Source organism: Mugil cephalus, chromosome 3 (genome assembly GCF_022458985.1).
Source record: "Mugil cephalus isolate CIBA_MC_2020 chromosome 3, CIBA_Mcephalus_1.1, whole genome shotgun sequence".
Lineage (NCBI taxonomy): Eukaryota > Metazoa > Chordata > Actinopteri > Mugiliformes > Mugilidae > Mugil > Mugil cephalus.
The window spans coordinates 30139925-30160345 of NC_061772.1; the positions used below are offsets into that span (position 1 = coordinate 30139925).

At 42.8% G+C, this 20421-nt stretch overlaps 1 protein-coding gene across 1 annotated transcript in view; it reads right to left on the minus strand.

Annotated features, from left to right (window-relative positions):
* The window catches only part of LOC125005220 (NACHT, LRR and PYD domains-containing protein 3-like), a 203968-nt gene extending 191154 nt beyond the window's left edge, over positions 1-12814 (minus strand). Inside the window, exons 1-8 of the mRNA XM_047580388.1 lie at positions 12760-12814; positions 6655-6821; positions 6391-6486; positions 5937-6015; positions 5563-5791; positions 3590-5393; positions 3335-3508; positions 1444-1535 (exon numbers count right to left, since the gene is read on the minus strand). Of these exons, the coding sequence (XP_047436344.1) occupies positions 1444-1535; positions 3335-3508; positions 3590-5393; positions 5563-5791; positions 5937-6015; positions 6391-6486; positions 6655-6794 (2614 nt within the window). The 5' untranslated portion in view covers positions 6795-6821; positions 12760-12814. The remainder of the gene's footprint in view (positions 1-1443; positions 1536-3334; positions 3509-3589; positions 5394-5562; positions 5792-5936; positions 6016-6390; positions 6487-6654; positions 6822-12759) is intronic.
* Positions 12815-20421: the final 7607 nt, after the last annotated feature.

The following is a 20421-nucleotide window of genomic DNA, read 5'->3' on the forward strand; positions in this document are numbered from 1 at the left end:
AAGTGAGGGCCTTTTACATATCGACATATTGACATTAATAGGCCTGTTAATGGTGAAAATAAGACATTTATTTCAACATAGCACATGCACCTCATAGGATTACACTGTAGAATCTTCCCTCCAATGTAGCAAACATGGCGCCATGATTTGAGTTGGACAGACTCTCTAATATATGTCTCTGTGACTGATGGGTGGTCAGTGCCTTCTGGTAGCCGTGCACAGGAACTGCAGCTAAATGGAATGTTTAAAAATATAACAAGGAAATACGCTATAAAAGAAACTACAATCAGATACAATTTAAAAATGTCAGCCCAACCAGGAGATACACTGTTAAAAATGACTAACATGTGATCTGATGAAGATGAAGATCTGATGGAGTGTCTGGTCTGACTGTGAGCTGTTTCTTTGCTATTTGGTTTGTGTCTGAATGATTGATGAGGGACTGGACTTAATATGTTGGAGCTCTGTGAAGAGTTGAATTGCAGCTCTGTTGATGGTCTTAAATGAAGCTCTCCTCTCCACCTCCCAGTAACATGGTCCAGTCAGAGTCTGCTTCAACTCCTAGATCATCAGGACACAGCTCATCCTCTCACAACACACACCCTCCTGTTTACAACCACCTGTAGAGAGGAGGAGAAAGAAGAGAGGAGGTGAAGGAGTGTTTCCCTTCATCATCACATCCAGTAGAAAGAGCAGCAGGGACTTGAGTCCTGTTCAGAGCAGCAGTGGAGCAGCTGTGGAGCTCAGCCAGCTTCCTTTCAGCTTCATGTTAATGTGTTGGAGTGAACATACACAGACCTGCAGAGACTTTTAGCATCAAGTCCGTTTCCTCTGCAGATTTTACAAAGAAACTGCTGAGAGTCCTGAACGCTTCATTACTGCACCAACACTTTAGTGATGGATTTACTGCTGCTCCATGGAAACAAAGATCAGCTGACTAAGAAACTCATGGTTACTAAATGTAATGCTGCTTCTGTGATGTGCAGGCTTCAGTCAGACTGATCTCAGAGCTGTGATCAGTTGTTGATCAGATGTGATGAATGACCACCACTGTCTCTATACATCTTGGAAGGCTGTCAGCTGGAATCCAGCTTTATTTCCTGGACACATCAACACAACAACAACAGTCGTCTTCACATCAACTCAAACACATGATCACAACAAGCTTCTGGCTCATCTGATTGGCTGACTGTTGTCTCTCTCTCTGTCTTTCTGTCCAATCCTGAAGCCTGTCTCCATTCTCCTCTCACAGCTTCACTGAGAAGCTGCAGGTTCACAGGAAACACTGGATCTTTGATACTAACTGTGTTTAGGACGATACTGATGAAAGCAGCATGGACTGACTGGAACCCTCTACTCACCTCAGAGTCTCCAGTTTATAGTCTGGACTCTTCTCAAGATCAAGTAGCTGCTTCACATCTGAATACTTCAGGCTGTTTCCACTCAGGTCCAGATGTTTCAGATGGGAGGGGTTGGACTTCAGAGCTAAGACCAGAGAATCACAGCTGATCTCTGACAAACTGCAGATCCTCAACCTGAATAAAGAATAAAAGATGAAATCATTCATGATCAGTCAGATGTGTTGAGGTCTGAAATGTGTCCTGATCAATGAGCTGTTCTCTAAAATGAGGAGAGTGACTTTGTCCTTGTGTTATTGTGGATCTTCATCATGTCAGCCTTCTACAGACATCATCCAAACGTCAGCACAACATTCAGACAACTATTGATGTCAACACAGATCAATAAGATGCTGCTGACCTCATTACAGGATCAACATCAATGATCAGACATTATCAGTCAAGTCACTTTGAAATAAACACAAAGCAAAGAAATCTTTGGACTTGATCAAGAAAACTGATCAGTTGAAACAAATGTGAGTTGAGAGGATCTTCTGGATCCAGATGTGACTCTTCAGCTCTAATCACAAACACTCATTGACTTCAACAACTAACAGTGGATGTTACCAAATTGACTGTGGCAGTAGTTTGTAAAACATTGTTTTGAAAATTCCCAGGAACGTATAGAAATATAGTGCTCTTAACTCAACTCCAGCATTTTTTGCTGCTGCTACTCTTAACATGACAGCATAACAACCCAAGTTTTATCTATTTTACATCTTCACCCCAAATGTAAGTAAAACACAGATTTGAATTAAATTCCATCTCAAGAATTTCAGGGAATGTACAACTGAAAAGGGATTTCGAACTAAAAAGTATCCTGGTTTGAGATAAAACCACTTGTGATGAAATTCTCTTCTCAATTAGTAGAGAAATCCAGAGATGGTCAGCATTGACACTTGTTTCAGAGACAATGAAATAATTGAAATGAACATTCTCCTAAGGTCATATGTGTTTCAGATATTTTAAACGTTGTGATGTAAATATTTCCCGATTTATAAGAAATAATTAAAAACAACAGTAGCATATTATACCTTACAACTGACCAAAGATGCAGGTGGTATGACCAAATGTAAAAGATTATCCAGCACAACTTGCTCCAATAATCAAATGTTGTGACAAAGACTATGGAGCAAAGTGGAAACATATTGAGATGACTGTAGGAGGCATGCCAGTCCAGTAGTTGGTGATATTAAACTATTAAATGCATCATTAGATCCAATAGACCCAATAATATCACACACACTTAATATTTGTCTTGATCTCATGAACCTGTACTAATTAGAGAGAGGGAATGATGAAGTGGTTTGATTATGACCATAGATTTAACCAGCAAACCCCCAGAAGCTGGAATCTATAGAAATGTTAAAGGACAAGTTGACATGTTTAAGTGTGTCTTCCAACAACAGTCACATGTCATGTAAACTGATTCCAGAGTTGTTCAGATTCCCTGCTGTCCACACTGACTGTGAAGTGGTCTCTTCCTAACACAACTCCACTGTTGAGCTGACACTTATATGAAGCTTCAGCAGGAAATACTGTGGAAACACAAACTGATACTGACTGGATGTGCTGAAGAACAAGATGAGTTGAAGATCAACACAACACAACAACACTGTGGATGTTGTTGTCCTCCATCTGGTCTGATTGGAGTCAGACTATAAGGGGATTTGTCCACAGACAGTATGGACAGAAAGAATGATTAGTGACACCAAGAACTCTGTTAATGTCAACACATGTGAAGACTGGACTTGATGTGGTTTGTGATCAGACCCACCACCGATGACTGAGGAGAACCTGCTGATGTTCAGGAACATGATGCTCCTTCATTTCAACTCTGTGAGCTCATTTTCTATCTGACAGTCCTGACAAGAGAACTCATCTAAACTGGATCTCCATTCTTCGGAAGCCTGAGAAGAAAAGAAATGAAAACTGACCTCAGAGTCTCCAGTTTACAGTTTGGACTCTCCAGTCCAGCAGACAGATGCTTCATTCCTGGATCCTTCAGGTTGTTTCCACTCAGGTCCAGATGTTTCAGATTAGAGGATTGGGAGCTGAGAACTGAAGACAGAGCTTCACAGCTTCTCTCTGAGAGGTTACAGTAACTCAGTCTGAAGAGACAATGACAGAAAACCCTTTAACATTTGTGACCAGCTGACAGGTTGATGTGTATTTACTGATGCTGAACTTACAGAGCTTTGTTGGAGGCTTTGACCACTGGCAGCAGCCTCAGTAGAGCCTCCTCTGAAGCAGAGTATTTCTTCAGGTCAAACTCATCCAGATCTTCTCCTGATGACAGTAAGATGAAGACCAGAGCTGACCACTGAGCAGGAGACAGTATATCTGCGGAGAGACGTCCTGATCTCAGGGACTGTTGGATCTCCTCCACTAGAGAACCATCATTCAATTCATTCAGACAGTGGAACAGATTGATGCTTCTCTCTGCAGACAGATTCTCATTGATCTTCTCCTTGATGTACTGGACTGTTTCCTGATTGGTCTGTGATCTACTTCCTGTCTGTGTCAGCAGGCCTCGTAGGAGAGTCTGATTGGTCTGCAGTGAAAGACCCAGGAGGAAGCGGAGGAACAAGTCCAGGTGTCCATTTGGACTCTGTAAGGCCTTGTCCACAGCTCTCTGATGGAGACGTGTTATTTCAGGTTTGTTTCTAAAGAGTTTAGACTGCAGAGAAGTAGTTTGTTGTTGTTCCATCAGGTTGACACCAGAGTTGATGAAGGTCAGATGGACATGAAGAGCAGCCAGAAACTCCTGAACGCTCAGATGGACGAAGCAGAACACCTTGTCCTGGTACAGGCCTCTCTCCTCTTTAAAGATCTGTGTGAACACTCCTGAGTACACTGAGGCTGCTTTGATATCGAGTCCACACTCTGTCACGTCTGATTCATAGAAGATCAGGTTTCCTTTCTGCAGCTGATCAAAAGCCAGTTTTCCCAGAGACTCAATCATCTCCTTGTTCTCTGGACTCCAGTGTGGATCTGTCTCAGCTCCTCCATCATACCTGACCTTCTTGACTTTGGCCTGAACCACCAGGAAGTGGATGTACATCTCAGTCAGGGTCTTGGGCAGCTCTCCTCCCTCTCTGGTTTCCAACACATCCTCCAGAACTGTAGCCGTGATCCAGCAGAAGACTGGGATGTGACACATGATGTGGAGGCTTCGTGATGTCTTGATGTGGGAGATGATCCTGCTGGCCTGCTCCTCATCTCTGAACCTCTTCCTGAAGTACTCCTCCTTCTGGGGGTCAGTGAACCCTCTGACCTCTGTCACCATGTCAACACACTCAGGAGGGATCTGATTGGCTGCTGCAGGTCGTGTGGTTATCCAGAGACGAGCAGAGGGAAGCAGTTTCCCCCTGATGAGGTTTGTCAGCAGCACATCCACTGAGGTGGACTCTGTAACATCAGTCAGGATCTCAGTGTTGTGGAAGTCCAGAGGAAGTCGACACTCATCCAGACCGTCAAAGATGAACACAACCTGGAAGTCTTCAAAGCTGCAGATTCCTGCTTCTTTGGTTTCAGTGAAGAAGTGATGAACAAGTTCCACCAAGCTGAACTTTCTCTCTTTCACCACATTCAGCTCTCTGAAAGTCAATGGAAATATGAAGAGGATGTCCTGGTTGGCTTTGTTTTCAGCCCAGTCCAGAGTGAACTTCTGTGTTAAGACTGTTTTCCCAATGCCAGCCACTCCCTTTGTCATCACTCTTCTGATTGGTCCATGTCTTCCAGGTGAGGCTTTAAAGAGGTCTTCTTGTCTGACAATTGTTTCTGGTTTGTTTGACTTCCTGTAAGCTACTTCTATGTGTCTGACCTCATGTTCATTATTGACCTCTGCACTCTCTCCCTCTGTGATGTAGAGCTCTGTGTAGATCTCATTCAGAAGGTTTGAGTTTCCAGCTTTAGCAATCCCCTCAAACACACACTGGAACTTCTCCTTCAGACTAGATTTAACTTTATGTCCACAAACTGGAGCAAAATGTCCTGAATGAACAAACAACAAATAAGATGAATGAATAAACTCTCCAGTAAATATTCCAACACATCATTGCTCTAAAGAATGAGTGTGTGAATATATCTTGGTTCATCTCTTGAGACATTAGTAAATGTCTCATTTCCCCAGCAGCTTCAATGTTTAGAGAAATCCTCTTACTGCTCTGCAGACGGTCAGCCAGCTCCTCCTGCTTCATTCTCCTCAGGAAGTTCACTGTCATCTTCACCAATAAATCTCTGCTGCTCCTCCTCTGCTCTTCTTCCTCACCCTCCAACACCTCCTCATCCTCCCTCTGACTCTCTGAGCATTCTGGGTAATCTGGACTCACAACCTTCAGGATCTTCTTCAGCTCGTGTTTTATAAAAGTGATGATGTTGTCCTCCAGCAGCTGGAACAGAAGACGATATGAATGACACAAGCAGACTGAAACCATGGAGACAAACATCAGATCCATGTTGGACACACAGACAATCCACTGGTCTACAAAGAGCAGCATGGATATGATGGAAAGTAGTTGTTGTACATGTACAGACCAGAAAGATGGAGTCCAGCTGTGTCTGATGCTGCTGGGTAGACTGACCACTGAGGACCTTTGAGCTCTGCTGGTGGACTCTGTGGACCAATCATCAACAATTAGCTCTCATCATGTCTGTTCACACAGAGACAAACACATTCACACAGTCACAGACACAGTTCGTCTTGCTCTAGGTTTAGAAACAGCAATTGATGTTGTAATAACTTCAGTAACCTCAAACTGACAGAATAATATGTTAAATAACTAACAGGCAGTGTCCTCATAGCTACTGCAGCCATGGATATGGCTTCTTCACTCCACCCACACACATGTTCTACCTGTCAGTTACCATTCAAACCAGTGTCCTATGATCCAAAGGCTGCTTCTCAAATCAACCTCCACAGGTTAAAGGGGAAACTGTAGAAAGGAGCTAGTCTCCTCTGACTCATGGATGAAGCTGGACACTGGTTTACCTCTCATGAGCAGAGGGTTGATGTCCTTTAAAATCAATGTGACGATCATGTGACTTATCACTGTTGAGGGAAACACAGCTGGGGTCTGGACTGATCCTGTTAGAGAAGAAGAATCAGTTCAGGTCTGGTTAGACTGGACAGCTTCCAGATGTAACACATTTATATGAGATTAATGATACTGAAGAGAAATTAACTGGTTAATAAAACTTCTCTGGATCAATAACAGTTTAAACATGAATCAGAAACATGGAGGAAACATTTTACCTCTCAGGAGCAGAGGGTTGATGTCCTTTAAAATGAATGAGTCGACCTTGTGACCGATCACTCCTGAGGGAATGACTGAAACCAGTCAACCCGTCCTGCAGACGTCTGACTCCCTCCTCTTTGTCCTCCCTCTTGTCCATGCTGCTGAATCCACATCAACTTTCTACCTTCATGTGCAGAGGAAACACAAATCATTCATCTGAACATTAACTGGAATCATTTGTGCTGTAAAAACATCAGCTGATCCTCCACTGATTGGCTCTGATTCTGTAAGTTAAAGCTGCTGTGATCCAAACTCTGTAGTGAACATCTTCTCCAAACATGACAGAAACAGTTAGTGGACCCTAACCCTAAGACAAACCAGACTCAGCGTTTATTCAAAGAGCTGAAGAAGAAGAAGAGTCTCCACTCCACACCTGGATACTAGAGACTCGGGTGAGATACTTCCTGGAACCAGTCAGGGCTGCACCTGTGATGGAGGAGGACAGGAAGGAAGGAGGAGGCAGATTTTCACAATAAGAGCACATTTTACAGGATCCAGTAGATTTGAGCTTGTATCATTATTAAGCAGGAACTTGAGGAGTACTTGGTGGAGGTACACAAAGATAAGGAAAGGTTTATGAAGATGGCACCCCCCTCTGATATTCCATCAATTAGAGAAATAGGCAAGCAGTGTGATGTTACCCCACCAAAGTGGAGAGAGGTTCAGGAGGTGGTGAGGCGCGCAAGAGCACAAGATGTATTGAGATTTCTTTGGAAATTGAAGATGGTAGTTTGGAAGAAACAGGTCATTCCCAAGGCATGGCGTAGAGCCAGGGGGATTTTCATTCCCAAAGAGAAGGGCTCAGTAGAGATAGGTCAGTTTAGACCGATCAGTCTGCTTAACCCATAAAGACCCGGACCCATTTCTACCGCAAGGAAAATTAAGGGGGCCATAAAACAGATTAAATAGATCACATAGAACACATTTCTCACAAAATTTTCAAAATTCTGCCACTGGCTGGCAAAGATCTCAAAAGTGACTTAGGTGTCACTCCGGGCGTAAAATATTTAAATTATAGGTTAAACCTTAATCTTAAATTTTTTTTTAATAAATCACCCTGAGAATGTATTTCTTTGTCTTTTTATTTGTATATCCTCAGATCAACATCCAACAACATAAATACCATCTGAATAATGAAAAAAAAACTCTTTGTAGGTTTAGTCTAGACATTTTCTTAGATCAGAAACAAGAAAAGTACCATCTGAACAATGAAAAACACATGATGCCTCAAAGAGTAGGTTTAGCTGCTTATCTTAATAATTATGGAAGGAAATTATATCAATAACACTCTCCCTACCTTCCATTTCACACCACTGATCACTATTGATCCTTTTCTACTCTCTAACGGGGTGTCAAAGCTCACCAGAATCATAACATTTGTAATTCCACAATGAATAACCTAAAAGCTCAACAACATTTGTGGAATTTGAATCTTCTTTGATTTAGTGGCCTCTGACCAAGCAGCTTGCAGTCACGGCAGCAGGTCAGCCACGCGTTGACCAGGGCTAGCATGATGCTGTGCCAGAGCAGGTATGGAAATCCTAGTTGGCATGTACCTGCACATGGGTATTTGCCAGCTTCCAGGAAACCATACCTACTGGGAAAACAACACAAGGTGTGCCATGGTAGCTGATAATATGTCACACAACCATTTTCAGACCCTCCTCGCATCTCTTCACTTCGCTGACAATACAGATTCATCAAACAGGCAAGAAGGGGACAAATGCTGGAAGATCCGTCCATGGCTTGATATGTTCCGCAAACAATGTCTTGAGATCACCCCTGAAGAGTACAACTCTATCGATGAGCAAATGGTGTCTTTCAGAGGAACGCGCAGCCCAATGAGGCAGTATTTATATATTTATAGGATTTCGAGCTCCTTGACTGTGATGTTCACATTCTTGAGCATGTCAGTGGTTTGGACACTGTACAGATTGGTTTGCTCCATCACTGACTCTATCATCTCTTCTGTAATGAACCTCCTGAAGTCCTGCAGGGGAGTGGGAAGCTTGTCTGGAGGTGTGACACTCTCTCCTTTGGAAGTGCAGTCAGGGGCTTCAAAAGGTTTCTTTTTCCAAGAGAACTTATTTTCTTGGCCAGTGGGATGTTTCTTCGTTGGGGTACTTGGTTGAGGTACTTCTCTTGGTTGAGACACTTCCCCTTCTGGTTGAGGTATTTCCCCTTCTGACTCACATTCAGACTCACTTGACTCCTGATTCAAGGGAGTGTAATCTGGATCTTCAACAGGATCGTCTTCATCTGAGCTGGTACCACCAAATCCTTCAATCTCACTTTCATCTCCATTCTGAATCATGTCCAGAATCAACTGGCTATGCTTATCCCAATCCCATCTCTTTTTCCTGTTCATCTAGAGAGAAAAAATGGTAAACATGCCTTGCAGCTGATGTCATGATGTAGTCCTAGACCTGCCATTTTAGTAGCTAGCTACTTGGTGCCCAACAGGTCCTTTTGCAACCCATGAATAAAATTATATAACTGATATTGGTTCAATTAAACTAGAATAAACAATATATAACTAAATATAATTGAATGAGCCAAGTAAACTGATCACATAATGATTAGTTTTCTTATTGTGACACATAAGTCACAACAATTTTTTTCAACCATTTTTAGGCTAATTGCCCGATGTGACATTTGTGTCACACCAATATTTACTTGATCATTTTATACAAAGTTCCTCAAGAAATGTGTAAACAATAGTTTATTTTTAACAAACAGCATCATATTTAAACATTGCAATCCTTGAATTGGATCAATCTTAACTTTTAGCCTCAGAAAGAGCAGCTTCAAATTAGCTAGGTAGCTGGTTTTTCCACATGCAACTTTCAGTCAAGTTCAGTCGGTTGGTATGGAGACACATGATCACCCCACTGGTCACATGACCTATCATAAATGCGCTATAGGTGTTACTCTGGGACTTCATGAGTGAAAAATCAAGGATTAACTTAACATGGAACCATCCAGAGCATTAATAGGGCGTGAGACAACCGTGTCACCGTGGGTCCTTATGGGTTAATGTTGAGGGGAAGGTCGTCTTCAGTGTTGTGGCACAGAGGCTGTCCAGGTACTTGGAGGAAAATGGCTTGATTGATACTTCAGTGCAAAAGGCTGGAATCCCCGGCTTTTCTGGGTGCAATTCAATTAGCACAGCGAGTGAAGAGAGACCTGCATGCTGTTTTTCTAGACCTGTCTAACGCATCTGGCACGTCTCCCAGGGCTCCCAGGAAAGCTGAGATAATGGTGCATGCAGTTTGGATTATTGCCCCAACTAATGTGGCCTCTGACGGTGTATGAGGTCCCTCTGACAAAGGTTGAGAAGCTTGAAAGGATGATTAACTCATCAATTAAGAGATGGCTTGGTGTCCCACGTGGTTGCAGGGTTAGCCTCTCCTAAGGGAGATACACCTGCCATCACAACCAAGTTCTGAAATGCTTAGCAGCTGCAAGCGGATTGAAGCAAATTCCTCATCTGCTAGAATAAGCATATTATGTTTGTTCAGGAGGGAGATAAGATCAGACCAGCGAGATTCAGGCACAGCATGGGGCAGCTAATTGTGGGCGGTTGTGCTCCACAACAGATAGCCGTGACCCTCAAAGGACTGGATTTGCTGTTGTGGTCCGAGATACAAGGGAAGGTGTATTTGGTGGAATTAACTGTCTTGTGGGAAGACAGAGTTGAAGAGGCAAATGAGCACAAGAGCGATAGATAGGCAGAGCTGGCATCAGGAGCTGATCAGAGAGGCTGGAGCGCCCGTGTGTGCCCAGTGGAGGTCGGCTGCCGTGGATTTGTTGCAAAATCCACCATTGCTCTCCTGTGTGAGTTGGGCATTTGCGAAAAAGAACAGAGGGTTGCTGTAAACAATATGTCCCTGGAAGTGGAGCGAGCGAGTGAGTGGCTGTGGCTAAGGAGGGAGCATGCTAAAGGTAAGGCTAGCTATGTACTGACAATAGGTAGCAGTTGTAGTTAGATTAATCTAATCTTTCGGTAGAAAGGCACACGGTGGCGTGGTGGCTGCATTGAGGGGGTTGACTCTGGGACGCTCAAGATCACTGTTAAGCCCTCTTGAGGTGTCGTGAGCCTAACTTAACAAAACATCAGTGAAGGGAGGTGCCTACTTGAAAACCCCAATGATGTGCTGCACACTGCACACTGCCTACTGTTGTTGGCTAGGCTTGTTAGCTGGTGTCTTCCTGTGTGTTACTGGACTAGGCTATGTAGCTGGTGTCTGGTTGTATCTTATTTCTGATATAGGCAGAAGGAAGAGATGTTTGGTTAGAGTGTAGTCGCAGTCCCATCATTTCTTAACTACTGCTGGTGGCTAGGCTAATTAGCTGGTGTTTTCTAGTGGTTTACTTCCGTGGCTAGGCTAATTAGCTGGTGTCTGGTAGTGTTCTATTTCTGATCCTAGCAGAAGGGAGAAGTGTTGGTTGAAGTGTAGTGTAGTAGCATGTCCCACCACCTCTCATTACCTCCTGCTGTGGACTAGGCTATCTAGCTGGTGTCTGGTTGTATCTTATTTCTGATATTGGCAGAAGGGGAGGTGTTTGGTTGAAGTGTAGTTACATGTCCCATTATCTCTATGCTGGCTAGGCTAGTTAGTAGCTGACCGCTGGTCTGCTGGTTGGTTCTCCAGTTGGACTAGGCTTCTGAAGGAGTTTGCCTCAGATCATGGCACAAGGGATCGCAATATCTTGTCCTGTGTATTAATAAATAACAGATGTCCCTAACAATGACTTCTCTCTTTTAAATCATCAGGAACTAATTAAAGCGGAAACTGGAAAATGTTGTTTTTGTTTCCAGAAGAATTTCCTTAAAAATGTCATTTAAAGAGCATCATTTATGACTCATTTCTAAATGGAAACGTTTCTCATCTGATCATTGAGCTGAGAAGGGTTAAAGTTTCTACTGTCTCTTCTTTAATGGACCTTAATGTCATCATGTAATGAAGGGATTATAGTGACATTCTAGAGTCAAATGTGAAATGTGGAGCAGTCTTCAGATCCTGGAGATGTTGAAACTGGATCAGGGACGTGTGGTGAGGCTCAGATTTACAATTATGAACCCAATGGAACAGCTTCAATTCATTCATTCAACTGGCTGCTTCCACACTGACTGGTTACGTTTCACATCTCTAATGAGCTTCTTTCCACACATATAGGTCTAAGGTTCATATCTGGACAAAGGAACAATGTCACATCTATAGCGGTTAAGAGAGAGAAAGAGTTCATTCAACATGAGAGAACCAGTGAGAAGAACCAACAACTCAAACGGAATCAGATCTATATTATATGCAGTAATATTCTGATGATTTGATCCATTTTAGTTCAGACTGTTCAACTAAATATCTTCCATCATTCACCATTTCATGTTTAGACTGAAGGTCTAACTATGAGAATGTTTTAAGCTTAGATTTTTTCTAGTCTTCTATTTTTATCTTTCATGCAGAAAAAAGATCCCAGTAAACGGACCGAGGCCGTACAGGTGACTTAGAGAGACACTGGCTCAGTTCCAGGTGAAGCTGCTGCTTGGATTTACTCATGAAATATGTAAAGTCAGAGATTGTGATATAAAAATGATTGAAATGACTGGAATCAAACAGAAATCACATTTATATCACAGACCAATGGACAAATAGTAGAATTACTTTACATGATGACAGGTGAGACACTGCCTCACCTAGCTCACCTGACCCCATGTCCCTGAACTGTAGAAAGAAGCTGATCTGACAGTACTGGAGTAAAAGTACTTAGTCACTTTCACCTGTTTACCTTCAAAAAGCAGATAAAGCTTCTAGAGACAGTTTCAGAAGAAAAGAAAATCAGCTGAAATCATATTTCTATGAAGCAAGGCCTCAGACAGGTGATCACAGGTGATCTTTAGAAAATGGCAGATCAGTTTCATACTAGGCCTCATCCAGACTCTAACCTTTCAGCTCTGACTCAGTTTAACGTCACGTTCAGCAGATTTCTGCTGCTTCTGTTGGAGCTGAGCTGCTGACAGCTGCTGTTCACCAAGAAAACATTCAAAACTGCTTCATTACCTTCAGACGGAGGTTGACACGGAGAGAAAAACACCTGCGACACGATCCTGGTGAATGTTTAACTGAACTGAAACCAGGAAACTACCTGTCAGGGCAGTAACTAGGAATTCTGGGAAAACCGAAAGAATATGGGCATGGGCCCCCCACCCCAGGATTTTTCCATTGTCTCACTGACCCTTGTCAGGTAAAACATATTAAAACCATCCTAAAGTCAGAGGAAACTGTCCAACATTCTAAATGATCTGTTTTACTTTATTTAACTTTTTTGTATCTATTCAAATGTCCCACCAGTAACCACATTTTACAAGGCTACATTTTAACACATCATGATCAACTCTTTGACCCCCACCTGATGCTCATAATTACTGAGTAGAACTTAAATGCTTCATAATACAGTTCAGTGCAGCTTCATTAATGAGTGGGTGCTTATGTTTTACTGGGGCACTGTCCACAGATAATATGTGTGAAACATATTGATTGCTGCAGATAGGCTCCTAATTAGTAACGTTCAGTTAGCTATACTACAATGTTCAAATGAAAATACATAGTGTATATTATGTATGATATGTGTTTCTGTGAATGTTTGTTTTAATACACTATTTATATAAATAGTGTTATTTGAGTAAAAATGTAATAATATTGAATGCATGTAATTATTTCTGTGAATATTTGTTCTACAGATACGATACTAATTGACTGGTTCTGAGCTGGTCGCGTGTGTGTTTCATGGGCGCCATGTTGATACATCTAATCAATATTCACCCATAGAGAAGTGGCAATAACAGAGAATAAAGATGAATTCAATCAATCAACTTTATTCATCTAGCACATTTAAAAACCACAGGGGAAGCCAAAGTGCTTTACATTGGGACATAAAATAGGTTTAAGATTAAGATAAAAGGCATAAAAAACACAAACACAAAATCACTTCAAAAACAGACAAACATAACAAGCAAAGAAAACAGCATAAAGGAACAAAGAAGCTCACTGCAAGTGCCTTTTAGCCAATGAGAAACATTAAGGTAAGTTAAAGGTTTTTAGAAGAGATTTAAAAACAGGAAGCGTGGAGGCCTGTCTGACATTTAAAGGGAGGTCATTCCAAAGTTTGGGTGTAGCAACGCCGAATGCTCTGTCACCTCTGAGCTTCAGCCTTGTTTTAGGGATTATCAGCAATATCTGGTCGGCTGATCTTAGGGATCGGGATGGGCAGTAAGGCTGAAGCAAATCAGATAAATATGATGGAGCAAGGTTGTTCAAGCATTTAAAAACAAATAACAAAAGTTTAAAATTGATTCTGTGGTACACAGGGAGCCAATATAGGAATGCCAGGATAGGAGTGACGTGCTCACGTCTGCGGGTCTGGGTTAGCAGGCGTGCAGCAGAGTTCTGCACAAGCTGCAGACGGGCAAGGGAAGCCTGCCTGATCCCTATGTACAAGGAATTGCAGTAATCAAGAAGGGTCGTAATAAAAGCATGGATTAATTTCTCCAAGTCAGGTCTTGATAAAATGGGTTTCACCTTTGCTATTTGACGCAGTTGATAAAAGCTTTTTTGTACTACGCCACTAATCTGTTTCTCAAATTTTAAAATCAGAATCAAACTTGACCCCCAGATTAGTGACACAGTCCTTGAGATACGATGACAGAAAGCCAAGGTCAACATTGGGGGGAGAATAACAACTTGGTCCAAACATCATTACTTCAGTTTTGTTCTCATTAAGACTAAGAAAATGTAATGAGAGCCAAACTTTAATGTTGTAAAGAAAGTCTGAGTGGTTGGACTGGGTGGGCATTGTTTAGTGCCAATGGAAGATAGATCTGGCAGCCATCGGCATAAAAATGAAATGAGATACTGTGTTTCCTAAAAACAGAACCAAGGAGGAGTAAATAAAGAGCAAAAAAAAGAGGGCCGAGGATTGAGCCCTAAGGGACCCCATGTGGAAGAGGATGGAGGGCTTTGAACCCTCACTGGAAAAGCTCAGTGATGCCATTATCTTCTAAGAATGGTAACTGCTGATTGTAGACAACCTTCTCTAAAATTTTGGAAATGTATGAAAGATTAGAGATAGGCCTGAAGTTGGAACAGAAGGAGGGGTCAAGGCCTGTTTTTTTTAAGTAGGGGTCGTACTACTGCACGTTTAAAATCCCCAGGTACTGTACCAGAAGAGAGGCTACTATTGACAATCTCAAGGACGCTTGGTCCAATTGTCCCAAGTACCTCTTTAAACAGACGAGGGGGGATGGCATCTGCAGGGGAAGCAGAGGGCTTCATATGAGTAACTGTGTCTTTTAAAATGGAGAGGGACACCGGCTCAAACTTAGCAAATACAGATGTGCATGGCAGAGGAATCGAAGGGTCATAGGAGGGCTGAGACATACAGGCTCTTGTAGACACAATCTTATCAGTGAAGAAGTTGAGAAATCTTTCACAGATTTCAGTGGAGGGATCAAAACCAGTAAACTTGGGAGCATCGAGGACAGTATTTATGGTTTTAAACAGAGCACTGGGGTTTTTAATATTAGAAGCAATTATTTCTGAAAGATAATTATTTTTCTCAGCTTTTACAGTCCTCTGATAACAAGACAGACTTTAAAAATACCAAAAGAAACATGCAGCCTGTCCTTCTTCCACCTGCTCTCCGCTCTCCTGCACTCTTGTCTGGCAGCACGAGTGACGTCATTTAGCCAAGGTTCAGGCGCAGGTTTGGCGCGTCGGCTCTTCAAGGGAGCGATCATGTCCAGTGTTTGTAGACACAAAGAATGAAAACTCAGTGCCAGCTCCTCAGTATTCAAGCACATGGAGGCTTTAGAGTTATCCTCTAGCTCACAGAGACCAATAAAAGTTGAGGAGAACAGAGCTGGAGTAGAAGAGTTAAACATATGACAGCGTTGGGGAGGAGCGCACGGTTTGCCCGGACACTGAATGTCAAATAAAATCGGCATGTGATCCGAGAAAACAGCGTCACAGATGTCCAAATTGGAAACACACAGACTGTGTGAGAGTACTAAGTCAAGTGTGTGCCCGAGTTCATGGGTAGGACCACACACAGACTGCACCAAGTTAAAAGAGTCAATGACATTTAAAAAGTTCCTGGAGACCGGCTTATCTGGGCAGCAAGTGTGCATATTAAAATCACAAATAATAAGGACGCGCTCGTATTTAGGCAGGATTTCATCCAGGAATTCAGAAAAGTCACTGATAAAATCCTTATTGTACTTGGGTGGTCGATAGATGACAGCACACAAGACAACATGAGAGCGGCCCAGTTCAAATAAGCAAAGCTTCGAAGCTTGTGAAGGAGGACTGTAGGCAGATGGGCCGGCATTTAAAGCCACTTTCAAAAACAACTGCTATTCCTCCTCCTTTCCGACCTGACAACCGCAGGGAATTCAAATAACAGCAATCCATAGGTGAGAGTTCAATAAGAGAGATGGAATCACCAGAATTCAGCCATGTCTCCGATACACAGAGAAAATCCAGTCCACGGGACATAAAGAAATCCTTCAGAATGAAAGTTTTATTTGTCAGCGATCTTGCGTTGACAAGGCCGAACCTGGCACGGGCAGGCACATCCGAGGCATCAGCTGTTGGCGGGGCTCGACACAGGGTCCGTAGACGGCGGGGATTCCCTCCACGACAGCGGGGACGAGGAGCGCAGGGGTCGTGGAGGCGGATTTCCTCGTCCGAACCGACGACCTGTACCAGCCAGGAGCCGACCGGTCCAGCGATCGCGGGTGGAAAAAGAGACCAGGTACCGCACCGTTTCTCCTCCGGGAGGCCACGGGAATTCGTGCCGAAAGAGCCTTAAGCTTTACAAGCTGGCCGCTGCGTTTACGCTGGCGGCATCGGAGTTTGCGCCGAGGGAATGGAGCGAGGGTGTTCCACAGGTGAGTAGGTATCCCGCCGGGGAAGTGAGGTGGCGGAAACGTTGTATGACCATCGTAGTCGACTTTCACCAAATCCTTGGCAGAGGGGCGAAGATCCAGCAGTGTTTGGAGGTCGTACACAAGCAGTGAGCTGACAGTAGAGATAACAATCGACACAAATAGCACAAACACAAACAGCTTTTCCAGCGAGAGACGGCAGGCCACACACACCGGCGCCATCTTGAATCAGAACCGAATTAAAAGTTAAAACCTGACACAGTGCTGATAGCTACTATATCATTGAGTTAATTGTGCAAGCGTTTTTTTTCCTTTTCTTTTTTTCAAAATAAAATTTGGTTAAATGGTTTCATTGTGTATAACATCTTTTTTACACTTTGAACACATTTCAACAATATCGTGATAATAGTGATAACCGTCTTAATTTTGGTCACAGTAATTATGATATAAAATGTTCATATGGTTCCATCTCCATCATGAAGCAAGGCCTCAGACAGGTGATCACAGGTGATCTCTAGAAAATGGTGGATCAGTTTCATACTAGGCCTCATCCAGACTCTAACCTTTCAGCTCTGACTCAGTTTAACATCACTTTCAGCAGATTTCTGCTGCTTCTGTTGGAGCTGAGCTGCTGACAGCTGATGTTCACCAAGAAAACATTCAAAACTGCTTCATTACCTTCAGACGGAGGTTGACACGGAGAGAAAAATATCTGCTACATGAACCTGGTGAATGTTTAACTAAACTGAAACCAGGAAACTACCTGTCAGACCAGGGCAGTAAGAATTCTGGGAACCCTGAAAGAATATGGGCAGTGGGTAAATTCCACTGCCAGCTTACATATACTCACGCAAGAAACTGAATAGCTTTGTTGTAACAAAGATATTTTGACATTTCTGTCCTCAACTCTATCATTTCCTTTACCTCACTTCCTTTCTCTTTTCTCCTTCTCACCAATTGGCTCTTGTTTTTACCTTCTATCACTCCCTCATTTACCTGATTGAGTTCACCTGTTCACACCTTATTTAAAGACTGCACTCCCCTTCATTATGGACATTCCTAATTTCATTTATAATGTAAAACCTCACTTTCTTTCAGATTTGATCACCCATGTGGGTTTGTTTTTTCCCCTCCTTTCTTCTGTGTCGAATTGATTATTGAAATCCTTATTTGACAAATAAACACCCATTTGAGCATATAATTCTTTGACTCCTGTCTGCATGCATTCTCACTGACGCCCCTATGATGATAGTGAACATTTAATTCTGAACCTCCTATTCAACATAATCCTTCGAGCTGGATCTCATTATTGTCATGGATTCGCAGTCATTAGATAAAACCATTCGACGTTCTGGTCGTGAAACTTGACTCCCTGCTCATTTGGATATTATGAAGTCCAATAAGTTAAATGTGCTGCATGTCAAACTGAGTAAGCTCAATGTAATCAAACACACGGGTTACAAGATGTTCCAGAAGAGGAACAAAGACATGAGCCTGATAGTCAAAGAGAAGACATCACTGAATGTGCTGATAATGTCCCCATTATTCAGACTGAAATCAGGAAGGAAATTCTCGTGACAATGAGAGACATTCTATGTTTCATGGAATGATCACACGCCCCATTTACCTAATTTATATATCCTTGATGCTGCAGTTCCTTCAGATGGCCTACCTAGACCAATTTTGTATTCACAAAACACCTTCCAGTTTTCCTGCAGCATCACCAGAGGGCCAACCACTGAGTTCACATATTCAGCCTTTGAATCCCAAAGTAAACCCTGCTCAGCCTTTTTTTCCTCCCAGCAGAGGCAGTCTCCCTCTTTAATGCCTCAGACCTTTACATCTTCTTGCCACCAGGAACAGAGGTCTGTGGCTTCCCCTCTGGGCAGGACACATATCTACAAGCTTGAAGGCCATTCTAGAGAGGATGAAATGCTGTATAGGATGCTGTGGATGGCTAATGAATCAGAGCATTTCAAATATCATGTTCTTCTCGATCATGTGAAAGTGGACCAAGCCAAGCGACTAGCTTTTGCTTTCTCCTATGCCTCTGACCCATACACTCAAGCCATCAAAGCCCTTGATGGACGATATGGACAACCTAGGCAACTAGCACTGAAGGAGCTCAGGAACATATTGGATCTTTTTCTTATTAGGGCAGGTCTGCTTAACATCATGGAGGATCAAGGACAAGCAGAACTTCTCTGTGGCTCTCAGGTAGGTTTCCTCCTGGAAAAGCTGCCTGCAGAACACTCCGTTTGCTTTAAAAGTCATGTCTATAGGAATCAAGGGACCATAAATTATGACTTATTACATATTTTCTCATCTTGGTTGCAAATTGAAGCTCGGTGCCAAACTAGGAAAGAAGTCTCAGTTTTATCTTTCAACCAAAGACCCCCACAATCCATTATGAAGTCCAGAGCAATCTGTGCATACTGCAGCTCACTTGGACATCATGTCAGCAAATGTGCTGCACTCATTGCTATGACAAAGGATCAAAAGGTAAACTGGATAAAGGAGAAAAAAAACATTGCTATGCTGCGATGTGCTCGAACTCATCAAGCTGCTAAACTATGTGCATCAAGCTTTGTGACTTGAAGAAATCCTGTGCCACCTGCAAAAGAAAACATCTACCAATCCTGTGTGAGGTAAATCAAAGATCGGGTAATCCTGCTAGTCTTGCTGTGAAAACATTATATTTAGACCGACCAAGTGACTGCAGTGGTTTACTTCTGAAAGTTGCAAAAGTGCTTCTCCATAATGGTAAACAAACTCTGGAAACACATGCTGTCCTTGATGATGGTTCTCAGTGTACCATTCTACTGCAGCCAGCTGCTCAGCACCTCCATCTGGATGGTAAAATTGAGAAATTGTCTCTCAGAACTGTTCGCCAATATGTTGAAACTCTTGATGACTCTTGATGAAACAGCTTTCTCCTATGGCATATCCTGAAAAGACTTTCACCATCAGATCTCCTGCTGATGAACTGCATTATCATGTCGAAAAACTTTGGAAGCTTGATGCTATACCTGTGCGAAGCGAGAAGGTTGTGATCAGATCAAGACCAACAAGCCATAGAGCTCCTTGAACAGGCTGAGTTCAAGTTAACAGTGTTGACCACTATGCCACTCCCCTTCTAAGGCTAGCAAATCCTTCTCTCTTGAACATTTCTCAGTCTGCAGATGACATCACAAGAGGTAAATCCTTGTCAGATCTCCTCAGTCCAAACAGATGGACTAATGGTCCAACATTCTTATACAGACCTCCAGATAACTGGCCCAAGCTGCTCTCTTGTAAACTTTGGCACAAAGAACTACATGAAGCCTTCAATAACTTGTCTCCCACCCTTAAGTCAGTACTGGCAACATGAAAAATATACTTTCGTTTCAACCCTCCACACGCACCCCACTTTGGTGGGGTCTGGGACCGTGATATTTGGTCACTACAGAATGCTCTAAAGACAGCTATTGGTGCACAAATGGTCACTGAAGAGGTTCTAAGAACAGTGCTGATCGAAATTGAAGGAATTCTTAATTCAAAACCCCTTGGCTACGTATCTTTACATACTGGAGTCACTGACCCAGTCACCCCCAACCTCCTCATCACTCCCTCTACTGTCCTACCCCAATCCAATCTCCTTAGTCAAAGACGTTGGCGCCATACACATATACTGTCCAACCATTTCTGGAAACATTTCACCAAATCCCACCTACGCTTGCTTAAGACCAGGAAAAAATGGCAAAAGGATAAACCAGATCTGTAGTTGAATTCTGATTCC